The sequence below is a fragment of the Parasteatoda tepidariorum genome, chromosome 3 (assembly GCF_982258835.1).
Source record: "Parasteatoda tepidariorum strain Cologne lab strain chromosome 3, Ptep-v5.0, whole genome shotgun sequence".
NCBI lineage: Eukaryota > Metazoa > Arthropoda > Arachnida > Araneae > Theridiidae > Parasteatoda > Parasteatoda tepidariorum.
Genome location: NC_141757.1, coordinates 84868054 through 84880754, shown reverse-complemented (window position 1 = coordinate 84880754; position 12701 = coordinate 84868054). Strand labels below are relative to the sequence as shown.

General features: G+C 28.5%; 2 protein-coding genes across 3 annotated transcripts in view; both read left to right on the top strand.

The window, feature by feature from the left end:
• Window positions 1–2466, top strand: part of LOC107444258 (uncharacterized) — a 43414-nt gene extending 40948 nt beyond the window's left edge. For both annotated transcript variants that reach the window (XM_087159733.1, XM_087159734.1), the window contains one exon: window positions 200–2466. In XM_087159733.1, the coding sequence (XP_087015859.1) occupies window positions 200–321 (122 nt within the window). In that variant the 3' untranslated portion in view covers window positions 322–2466. The remainder of the gene's footprint in view (window positions 1–199) is intronic.
• A 5954-nt stretch (window positions 2467–8420) lies between these two features.
• The window catches only part of LOC107449158 (uncharacterized), a 56290-nt gene continuing 52009 nt past the window's right edge, over window positions 8421–12701 (top strand). The window contains exon 1 of the mRNA XM_087159735.1: window positions 8421–8549. Within this exon, the coding sequence (XP_087015861.1) occupies window positions 8424–8549 (126 nt within the window). The 5' untranslated portion in view covers window positions 8421–8423. The remainder of the gene's footprint in view (window positions 8550–12701) is intronic.

Sequence of the window (12701 nt, the reverse complement as noted above, 5' to 3'; positions counted from 1 at the left end):
TATTTTTTTTCTTCAAATTTGCATGGAACCACAAATTAAAATTTCAAAAATGTTAATAAAGAGAACTGAAACTAAAATATGTAATATGAATATTTTAAGCATATTAATCTTTAGAAAATAGGTTCATTGTGACGAAAATAAAAGGCAGAATATTACTGTCATAATTTTATTATAAAGTAGATTTATTTTGGAATTTCAGTTGATCCAGAAACTTATAAAGTGTATGCAGCTGAGATGGTTGACGGTAAGGAAACATGGACGCATTTGACTTGCGAACCAGCAGAAGTGTTGCCCCTAGCACAGAAATATTTCTTATTCTAAATTAGAAGTTTTTTTTAGTAGAAATTAACCTGATTCCAGTCACTTCAGTTTCAAGAATTCATTGTTATTTTATTTATTTTTATTATGACATTTTTTATAGAATATAAAAACATAAATCCAGAAAGAAATAAAACTAGAACTGTAATGGACTGAGACCGAGACTGTGAAACGTCATCACAGTAAAATAGTGAAACTATTATTCTTTCTTTTTTTTTTTAGTTTTTAGATATTTCTACTGTATATAAATATGAGAATATTTAAATTAAAACCTATGCGAATAAAATATAGATGGAATTGTGTTTACTTGAAACAAAATTTTATTTCTTAACTTTTTCAAATTTTCTACCATCTTACTTGAAAGTTTCAGAGCGTATATAAAACTAATGAATGTAGTTTCAGCAGCTATGTATCTGAAGTAACATGCAATAGTGTTTTGATAATATCTTATTTATTAGTTAACGAATCTTTTTTGGTTACATTTTTCGTGCTATATGCAACCATTTTGTTAAAATAAAATTAGAAAAATGCTTCTTCCAATAAAAAAATATTTAAGGTATTTAATTTTGAATTGAAGTAAATTTGACGAAACCTACTTTAGATACAGAAGTGTTCTGCTTACGTGTTTCAAGTTCTTAATATATATGAATGTTGCTGCCACAATACTTTACCGTAAACTGAATATAAGATATTTATAAATACTTATCATAAATTATATCAAACGTTACCTCATTTATAACTTTCTAGACATGATTCTTGAACACTGATGACGGAACACGGAAATGGCGCAAAGAGTTGTATAACATTTTCATGTGTAAATAATTTTTACTATCTAAGTAAATCATATGTTTTAAGACCAGTTGAATGCTGCTGCGTAATTTATTCCAAACAAAATTAATATTCAATTTTTTAAAAAAAGGACGAGAGTCATAAAACTTATGCAAGTTACCAGTGGTTCAGAGAAAAGTATGCACTTTTCACTTAGGAAAATACTGGCTCGAAACCTATAATTATAGATATAGATATAAAGGCTATATAGCCATAGTCCCTGCCATAACGCATACAGACCAATTTAATAAATCTACTGAGAGAAAAAGTACTTAAACATAATTTAGTACGCTGAGAAAAAAGTATGATACTAAAAGTACCAGAGTATAATAAAATTTACCGTATCTCTGACTCTATGGGTATACCAAAATCTGGGTATTTTTTACCGAAGAATTTTCATAACGACTTTTGCAAAATTTATAATAAAATATGGTTTCATACTATGTGATAAAACTTGGTAAATTTGTAATGATATCTTAGATCACAGGTAGCATAAAAACCATTTATTCTCTTAAATTTAGTTTTCAGTTTTGTATTTTTTACTAAATGTGTGGTAATAAGAACTATAATTGTAAAAATCATGAATTCCGGTAAATAATTGTCATATAAACGGAAAAAAATACCAATTTTTTAGTTTAATTAACGTATATTTCTGTTTTATCATACATAACTGTATTTTTTTTTATCAATAATGTCATTGCCATAGAGTATGGTAATTTTTCAGAATTTTTTTTTCCTGCTTGAACTTATATAAAAAATAAAAATGTCAGTCAGTAAAATCATCTTTAGAGTTTCCTTGATTTGAAGAGAATTTTTACTGTAAGTTAGTGCAATTATATTTTGTTGCAGCCTAGGTGGTCGTGTAACTTGAAAGCTTGTATGAAAAGCTTGAGAACATATTTAATATTTGATTTACATTTTTAGTATTGATTTGAATGCATCAAATGCACATTTACTGTTTAAAATGTAGGATATGTTTCAAGACATTTTTTGTGTGCTTTAACTTTGATAACATATAATTGACTATACATTTACTATAATTACATATCAATGCCCTATTAATGTAATGCATTCTTAATATGTGCTTATATACATATATAAGCACATGTTAAGCATACATTACGCATTCATCAGTACATATTATGTACAATTAAGCTCATATTAAGCCTCATAGTTTGTTCAGTGTTCTGAATATACAAATTTACCAGTGGTTTGAATATACAAATACTGTTATTATAACACTGTGTGTTAGAAATTTCTTTTAATGCGTTAATTTGTGTTTTTTAAAATTATTTTAACTAATAAAACCTTTAAAATGACTGTTTATGTTTTATTTTTGTAGTTCATATTAAATTCAAGCAATGTTTCTAAAAAAGTGTAAAATAAGAATTCAAAAAATGTTTTGATCAATTTATCACAGCTTCGTGGAATGATTTTGTCTCACTGATAGAGGAATAAAATACTCAGTGTCTTCAAAATTGGCGAGTTTAGTCTCAAAAATTGAGAAATATCAGTATATTGGGTAGAAATACATAAAGTCCTGTATTCATTTCTCAAGTGTGATGAAATCTGAAATCTTGTAAGCTGCGCAGATCTTATAAGCTGCATTTGTACCACATTATTCAAAATATCTTGTTATATACATCTCAGTCAATTTGAGCCCATATTTCACAAAAATGAGGAATGTTTTTCTAAAAACGAAAACAATTTCGCACCACATCTGACCGAAATATTTAGTCTAGCGGAAGTGTTTCTGGTAATAATTTCAGAAATAATCCACTTTATATGAGGAAAAAATAAAAACGGAATTGATTTGGATTCAAATTATTTTTTCGGGGTGAATAAGGAATTAACTTCTTTTTTAAACCTTCGAGAGCATAGCATTTTACTACATTATACATTTAAGTGTTTTTATAAGCTTGGATTCGAAGTTTTGCTTAATACAGCAATTTTATTAAGTGCTTTGCCATTATTTACTCTAATATAACAATCATGTCGATTCTGGGTGAAAATTTCTTCATGGAGACCGAAAAGGACTATTTTATTTCGTAAGATATTATTCTTGGTGTTCACAAGTTTTGGTAAAATGCTTGAACATCTTTTTATTTATTTTTTCAATTTTTTTTTATAACAAAGAAAATTCTCAAAAACTTCACATTTTTGTGGGGCTGATTGGAGACCATATTCACGGAAATTTATTATAGATATCGGTATATTGGGTTGAAACACGTAAAAGAATGAGATCAAAAGCTTTTTGCATGCATCTATTGCTTCAATTGTAGCTTATCTACCACTACAAAAATACAATTCCAATTCTCTAGTATATAAGACATGTTAACTCGTATTCTATTGTGAGGTACCTTTTCATAGATGAAGGTTGACATTGTCGATAACTACTCTCCCCACATTGTTGACCTTCGGACGTGATGTGAATACGCCTATGTTGGCAGAAACGCCCACTTCGATATGAACACGTCTGTCCTTACAGTAACGCCCACTTCGATCTGAACACGCCTACTTCGATGGATTATGCACATTAAACAGTTGACTTGTGACTGCAACATTATCCCCCTCCTCGCACTTTTGCTACTCAGTCTCGCATCGATCACACACAACGTTAGCTTGCATGCACTCGATTGCTAATGGCAACACAGGGAGCAACCATGACCGTGATCTTAATACAGCTCTTACGATCAGCACTCGAAAATACGGTGATCTTATTTCAGCTCTCCCGGCTTCTCACAAAAACAGCAATGAATCAACTAGTGGTATCAGTTCATCGAATTCTATCACGGATATAATTCTGGTCGGGGAGTACTGTAGCATATCTACGACTACAAAAATACAATTCCAATTCACTAGTATATTAGATGTGTTAACTCGATTCTATGTTTAGGTACCTTTTCATAGAAGAAGGTTGACATTGTCGATAACTACTCTCCCCACACAATCAAGGTTACCCTTGCAAAAAATAAAGAAATTAATAATTTTCTTGACAAGGCAGCCCAGAAACTTTTTCTTACCAAAAAAAATTTAAATAAAGCAAAATAATATTACAAAATGATAGGGATGACAACTAAGTTTTTGAAAATACATGATTACCTTAAAAACAGTACGGTAGGTTCAGATCTTTAAAAATTAATTGTTAACATGTTTTAACTGCATATTTTATTAGCATATTTTAACTGCGTTACCATACCCTGCTAGTATATTTCAAAAATAATTTTACTTCTTTAACGGAATAAACAAATGCAGAAAATAATTTTTTTTTAACAAAATCTCGTAAATGTTGTTTTCAATAGTTATCTAACAGATCTTTTTTTTTTATGGAGTATCTGATATTTACCATTACAAAAAATTTGTTCGTAAAAAAAATGGAGTGAAGTTAATGTAAACATTTCGAATGTTTATACTGATTAATGATTATATTCTGTAGAATTAGAACAAATAGATCGATTTGTGATATACGTAAGGTCAAGGGCGTAATGTACTATGTAGTGTAGATTTGCGGTAGTGTAGGTACAGTTTAAGCTTACAGAGTTAATTTTTTTTAAATTTTTTTTTTAAGAAAAATAAAGTAAGTTTATTATTACATTTTAATTACGCTTTTGTCATTACAATTTAATTGTATAATTTGAATTTTTTTTTTCAATATGATTAAGTATATTAGCGTAATTTCAAGATGACATCGAGGAAAAGTTCTGATAATTTAAAAATTAGAGGCAGATCACATTTCAATTTTGATTGAGTGTTAAGTTTTACATTAAGTTGACTGGAGTTTAATGACGTTTAAAATTCGCGAATATCTGAGAAGTTCAGAATATCTTGTCGAAAATATTCTTAAATGTTACAAATAAAAAGTTTTAAAATCTGTTGCTGAAGATTGATACCGCATTGAGCTCTTCTGAAATTTGAAACTTTTTTTCTGCGTTTTCTGAAAGTTTTTTTGCAACCACAATTACTGCTTTTTTTTTGTTTAGTTTCAAGAGTTTGATTTTTTTTTGTACAAAACGTTTGTTAGTTGTTATGTTTGGTAGTCTTTAAACTAAAATTGGAAGAAAAAAACTACTTTTTACGCATTTAATTTTCGATTAAATTTAAAAAAAATTAGTGGTTTTCTATTCTATTTTTATAAGTGATGGAGTAACTGAGCTGACTGATACGATTTTATGATTAATCTTGAATCTCTGTGGTTTGCGTTATTATTCGTAACGCATTTTTAATGAGCAAATAAAAAATAAATAAAATCTAATTAATAGCTTAAAATATATTCATCATTGTTTCTACAAGAATAAATGCACAAACGTTCCGTATTTTCAAAGTACTCAGTACACTGTAAAAAATTCCGAATCAAATTACAGTATAAAGTAACGGCACTTAGAGTGTATCATCCGCAATATCCATTATACGATAATATTTACTTAATTAGTGTTTCAGTGATTTTGCAGTAATTATTAATGTAAAATTTATGGTATATCAGATTTTTTGTTCCGTAACATGTTCGGGTAAAAATGAATTTTTACGGAGTGCCGGTACTTTTTATCGTAATTTCATCGATTTTTTAATTTTTTTTTTTACAGTGTACTTACTAAATATTTGTAAAAGTGATTTTTACTTGTTAAATAATTGCTACTTAATATATGTGTGTATGTAATACTCTTTTGCAGTGTTAGTCATTTCCAAAGGGACACAAGAACGCACACATAACAATAACAAGAACATATCACTAATATATTTAAGTGACAAACGTGGTCTTTCTTGGTTCCAAAATATCAAATGATTCGCTATTATTGGACGAATAAATCACCTGACAAACTTAGAAGATCTTCAATAGATATCTTCAGGTCTTATCAATAAGAAAAAAAAGTTTATGGTTATTATTTTCGATTTCGTTTATAAGTGAAGATAGCATAACACTACAAAAGGTATTTTACATTTTTATTATATAATGTTTAAGAATATTTTTAATATTTTATATTATTATAGTATCATTAAATGGTCTTTATATCATTATAATATAGAGATATTTCTAATATTTTTATTACTATTAACAAGGCATTCATGCTTGACTTTAATAGATATATAAAATTATGCCTATTACACTTATGTAGCTGAAATAAATGCTACAAAATAGATGTTTAAATAGTTTAGAATTAATCTTTACAAATGCTCAAAAAATGAATACGAAGAAATTAATATGAAAAAAAAATTAAATATGGCCTTGTATGAATATGAAATATGTAATATAAATAATTTTGCACTTAGGATACAAGTTCTGTTAAGTTTAAAGTTTGAAATTTTTTATATCAAGTAATTTTACAAGTTACTTAAAAATACAATATTTGCCACACTTTGTAATTCATATTGTAATTTTCTTATTTAATTGAGAGAAAGATGAGAAACAAAAGAATAATTTTTGATCTAATGATCGGATCTTTACGATTTAGGAATTAATCTTAATAGTCGGTGGGGGTGGCTTCAAATATGCTAATTTATTAGACCATACGATATTTGAGATTTTGAAATCAGACACTAAAACGTTATTTCTCTGAATAAACATATTTTTTTCTCGACATATTCGGATTTTTGATCCCCAAAATATAGTGGCGTAGCCGGAATCTGAGAAATATGGTTCTTATAGTTTGGTCAAAATTTGGGACCCCTTGATGTTAATTTTACTTTTTGTGTACTTCAAAATATCTCATAAAATTTTTAAGCGCATTGAAATATTTTTGCACGCAATCATAAAGTTTCTTTATCCAAATATAATTCCATGCAGAATATAATTTTTTAGTAAATATTTATTATTTGTTTTAATTTCATTTAATAATAGTTGAAAATTTTAAAGTTCACAATTTTTCTACATCATTTTAAAGAATGTAATTTTAAATGTCAAACTACAACGTTTGAGCGAAATCGAATTTTAAAAATACGACTTTTTCTTTCAAGGTCTGAAATATTAATTTTTTTCAGCTAAATCTTTAGATAGAATCCAATAAGGAAAATATCATCATCATCAGCATTGGCACGACAGCCCTTTGTGGGCCTGGGCCTTCCTCAGAAGCTTTTCCCATTCTACCCTTCTCCCAGCAATTGTTTTCCAGTTCTTTACTTTTAGGATGGCAAAATCTTCATCTACACAGTCCTTCCATCTCTTTTTGGGCCTTCCTCTTGGCCTTTTATTGGAGGGGGTTGCATTAGAGACTCTCAATGCTGTTCGTTCTGGGCTCATTCTCACTACATGCCCGGCCCATCTCATTCTACTTAATTTAATCGATTTAATGATATCATCGCCATCAAAGATCCTATATATTTCAAAATTATATCTTTTCCTCCAGTTGTCGTTATCGAGTATCGGGCCAAGGATGGTTCGTAGGACCTTCCTTTCGAAGGTTGCTAATAACTTTTCTTCCCTTTTTGTTAAAGTCCATGTCTCTGAAGCATAAGTCAAAAATGACTTGATTAATACCTTATAAAGTAAGATCTTAGTCTTTCTTTTTATTAAGTGAGATTTCAATAATGATCTTAAACCATAGAAGCAGCGATTGGCTGCGATTATTCTTTTTCTAATTTCAGGATTGATGTCATTTTGATAGTTTATTTCTGATCCTAGATAAGTAAAATTTTTTACAGATTCGAATTCAAAAGAATCTATTTTAAACAATTTAGGGATGGTTTCTTTTGTACCACAATACATATATTTTGTTTTCTTTACATTCACTCTTAAGTCAATTTTTCTAGCTGATTTTAAAATTTTCACTCAGTGCTGTCCTAGATCTTACTATGATATCTACATCATCGGCGTATGCCAAAATCTGCACTGATTTATTAAATATAGTACCTGTAGTATTTATGCCAGCATCTCTAATAACTTTTTCTAAGGCTATGTTGAACAAAAGACATGCTAATGCATCTCCCTGTCTAACTCCATTATGAATTTCAAAAGAAGTGGATAGTTCCCCTTGAATTCGTACTGTTGAAATGGTTTCAATGAGTGTGAGCATTACAAGTCTGATTAATTTTGATGGAATATTAAAAGGAGAATATATTAAGCACAAAGTACCTTAAGTACTTAAATTATAAGCAACTTATGGTCGGCTGTATGTTTTGTAAATAATTTTTTGAGCCTCATAAACGTGATTTTTACAAATGTCTAAAAATATCGTTTAACCTGTTCATATATTAAGTTCGTCAGTTACGGAATATACAATACTCTCATTAAAAGGAAATAATTTTTTTCTCTAAGTTCATTCAATTATATTTGATTTAAGTAGAAAATGAAGCTTTGTCCTCGAGAGTTGGAATCGTTGCTGATTCATTATGCTGGTTACATTGCCCAAAAGAGACTGGCTAGAGGTTGTAAGCTAAACCATCCTGAAGCAGTTGCACTCATTTCAAGCCAGGTGACTCTTTTTTTTTTTTGAAAATGAAGCATTGTTTTTAAATGATTGATTGCTTTTGGTTATTGATATAAAGTATTCATACAAAGTGTTATGTAAATATACTTTTAAACTATATTTTTAAAACCGTAGTCAGAAGTAAACAATCTTTTTATAAAGATGGTTAAATTAATAAATAAAGTAAGAAAGAAACAAAAACTTATCAGAATTATAGGAATCATTATTTAAGAATCAAAAGCAGCTTAAGTACTTCAGCTTGAACCCAAGGAAACTATAGAATGTATTTATAAAAAGTCGCTATTCGCTTACTCTTCCCGGGAAATAAATCGAATTTCCTTGTATTTATACTCATCTTCTTCCTTCAATGATTTGATAGATTTTGATAAAATTTTGACTAACTTAAATGATAGTTGGCTAACCCACCCTATTGCATAATTTTTTTTCTTAATTTTAACTTCGTTTTTAACCAGAAGTTATTAATATTAAGGACGGTGAATAGGTAATTCCCCGCATCGATCGTTATCTAAATATTATGATTATATTAATCAAATAAAATGTTTGTATCCTAAAAAACAATATTCACTAAAGTTAGTGAAAATTGAAACATTATGAAGAAATCTTGAGAAAGCAATCAAATTTATTCCATATGTTACTGATACTGGTATATCTATCACAATCGAATTTACAAGGAAAAAAAATGTCGGAAATAAGTACTTTGTGTGGCCGCCGCGCTGAGCAATGAAAGGATGTACAGTCCGCAAAAAAAAAAACGAATCACCCTGAATAACTTTCGTTCTAATGATCGGATTTTCACGAACTAAGTGTCAATCTTAATGGTTCCGGGGGGTGACCTCAAATATGCTAATTAATTAGTGCTAACTATTAATTAAGTTACGAAATCAGACACAAAAACGTACTTTCTCTGAATAAACATATATTTTTTTTTACATATTTGGATTACTAACCTTCAAAATATAGGGGGTAGCCGCAATCTGGGAAATATGGTTCCCATAGTTTGGTCAGGAGAGCGATCCAAAGTTCGTACCCCTTAATGTTAATTTCACTTTTTACGTTTTTAGTCATATTTTTAAAACTATTAAAGCAATTCAAAGAAAATTGCACCCACTCATAAAACTCGATTACCCAAAGATAATTTCATGAAAAAAATAATTTTTAATAATTATTAATTATTTTTTATTATTTAATTAAATTGAGGATGAAAAAATTTTGAATTATAAGGTATGAATTTTTTTATACCATATTAATCTACATGTTTTTCAATTGAAAAATCTAAAGTTTCAACCGTTTTTATTTATTAGAAGCTGAGAAAAATTAAAACTAATTATTTTTAAAAAAATAATTTGGCGACAGTAAAGAAATAATTAAATGGGGCGATTAATATTAAAATGTGATAAACTTGCGAGGAACTTGACTTCGCGCGCGCAGCGTAAAATTTCATTCATATTTTTTTCGCTAATAATCGTTTGCTAATCTTTTTATTTTTATTTCTTTCAAACTATATAATAGGATATTTCTTTTTTAGTCGTTTAATATTTTATTTTTCTATTTAGTAAAGAAATTTGAATAAAAAACACTTTATTCAACGAATGTCTAGTTTTATAAAAGCGTGCTTCTGATAGAATATGATTATACACCAGATTGTGCTAATTTAATGTGATTATTTTTTATTTTTTGATTTTGTTTTTCAATAACTGATACAATTTCAATAATATACATACGTATGCCTAGATGTGGAGTAATATATTTATCAATTTTTTGAATATATATTTCATAAATATTAATAAAAATACGTAGTCAACATTTTTTAGCATCTCTCACAACACAACATCGCAAATTTCTCAACATCTTATAGGGTAAACTAACCAATGAAGAAACACTTAAGCTTAGCTTGCCTTTAAAAAAAATCATAAAAATTTCTAAATTTGTTATTAAATGCAATTGTTTTAAGCTTTTGGTGGTTTAAATAATAAGTAGTAAGATAACCAAGTGAAGGAACAGTTCTTACCAGTGAATAAACACTAAATTTTCAAGTGAATGAATACTTAATTTTGAGAATGTTTGATGCTCGTTAGGAATCCATAGGCCACACAAATGTCTAAAAACAAGATTTTTCTTGGAATTGCAACATTTAACCACAGTTAACTTGGAAAATGTTACTTTTTTTCAGTCATGGAATGGAAAGTAAAATATGTTTAAATACATAATTTAAAAATTTTTTTTTAAATTTTTTTCCTCACAGTTTAATAGTCAATTCTAAATTATGAATGTTTATTATTGTGTAATCCGATAAAGCTTTTATTATTATTATAATTAGATCACTTTTTTGTTTACTCTTTTCCCCATATTTTTTGAACTTGTTTTTTATCTTAAGTATTTTTTTTCTCTTCCTCATACTTTCTGCTTTAACTTTTTTTCAGCTCTTTCAATCTCTTTAAATTTTCGTTCTTTTTCTGAAGTTAATGCAAAAAAGTAATTTATTTATTTTTCTTTTGATTTAACCTTCCTCTTTTTTCCAAATTTTTGGCCACTGTAAATGTGTCTTCCAAATTTCTTTTGATTTTCCAGTACCATTTCTAGAATTTCTCACTGGATAATAAATTAGAAAAAGGAGTTTCGAAGTTTGTGTAAAATCCATCTCTCATTGACTTATATCTAGTGGGTCATCAGCAGTACTTACCATTTACTTGTGGAACCGATTGTTTTTGCAAACTAACAATGCCTCAAGAGGACTTATCTCAAAATCAATTTTCAAGATACTTTCATTATCAATGTTAGTTGTCTCAGCTTCAGTGCCAAAATTTAATTAACCAAATGTTCTTTTAGAAATAAATTCTTCAATATTGAGAAAAGCACAGGCTATTGGATATTTGGGAGATTAAACTATTCTGTCAGTGTTCCTTTAAAAATTTGCCACATAACTTGTGAGATTTCCATCTCAAGCTTCTGAAGAAATAGTGCATCGTTACTCTCGAAGCATGTGTTTTGTTGATAAGCTGTCTCGCTCATTAACTCTTGGTGTCTGTTTTGCATGCATTCGTTAAACTCAACGTTTTCTACATCAAATGGAAAAATATCACATTTCATAAAAGCATTTTAACTTCATCAGTTGATGCCTCAAAATCTTATTTAAAAATGGATGTAAAAATTTTCTCGACATATTGTTTTACAATTCTTTTGTTTTCAAGATCTAACGGGAGATTTCAATGAATTAGGTAGAAAATTGAACCAGAAAATTTGTTTTGATAAACAAAACTTGCTCAGTTTCAAATTGATGTGAGATTTATACCTATCCAGAACAAGCGAAATAGGGAATTTGATATCATTTTTAATTAGCCATGAGTAGAAGCATTTACAATATATTTGTAAAATGTTGCTGCCGTCATCGTTTCATTTCATGAATCGCTTTTTCCAATGAAATATATAGCAGGGACTGATTCTGTAATACCTCAAAGAATTCTTCAGTAAGGAAAAACTACCAAGGGAGGTACTTTTTCTTTTCTGGGTACTTTAGAATATAAATCCTTATAATTTTTAGGGCCAAAATTTTTTCCCGTTTAAGGGCAGTATTCAACTCTTACTTCGTCCGCATTGTAAATGCAATCACTTTCTAAAAGGATGCCAGGGCTACTTCCCTCCTAAAGATTCTTCTAAAGTTCTTAAAATCAGTATTTCGAATATTATTCTCTAAGGGAAGTTTTGCTTTTTGAAATTATCTTCGCATTGCACTGAGTCATCGGTGGATGTCGCCTTAAAAACCCTTTACCTGGATGATTGTCTTTAAATGGATTTTTCCTACCAGTTCCCGTTTGGACATTAAAGACAGCAATAAGATAAAAATTTGGCTAATTATTGGCACAAAAGCATGCAAAGAAATTTTCCATTCAAGCTTTTATTATTATTTTTAGTCAGTAAACATAGTTTATTAAGGTGTCTAAGGTATGATGTAATAATTATTCACTACATTTACAAAGATAATAAATAATATAAAGATAAATTTCAATTTTAAACGGAATTTTTTGATGTCCTTAAATTAAAATGTTAAGGCTTGTGGTGGTTGGTTGTGTCCAGGAGATGAATAGACGGAGCTTACATTTTAATTAGTATTTATTTTTATATTTAATTATAACGAACACA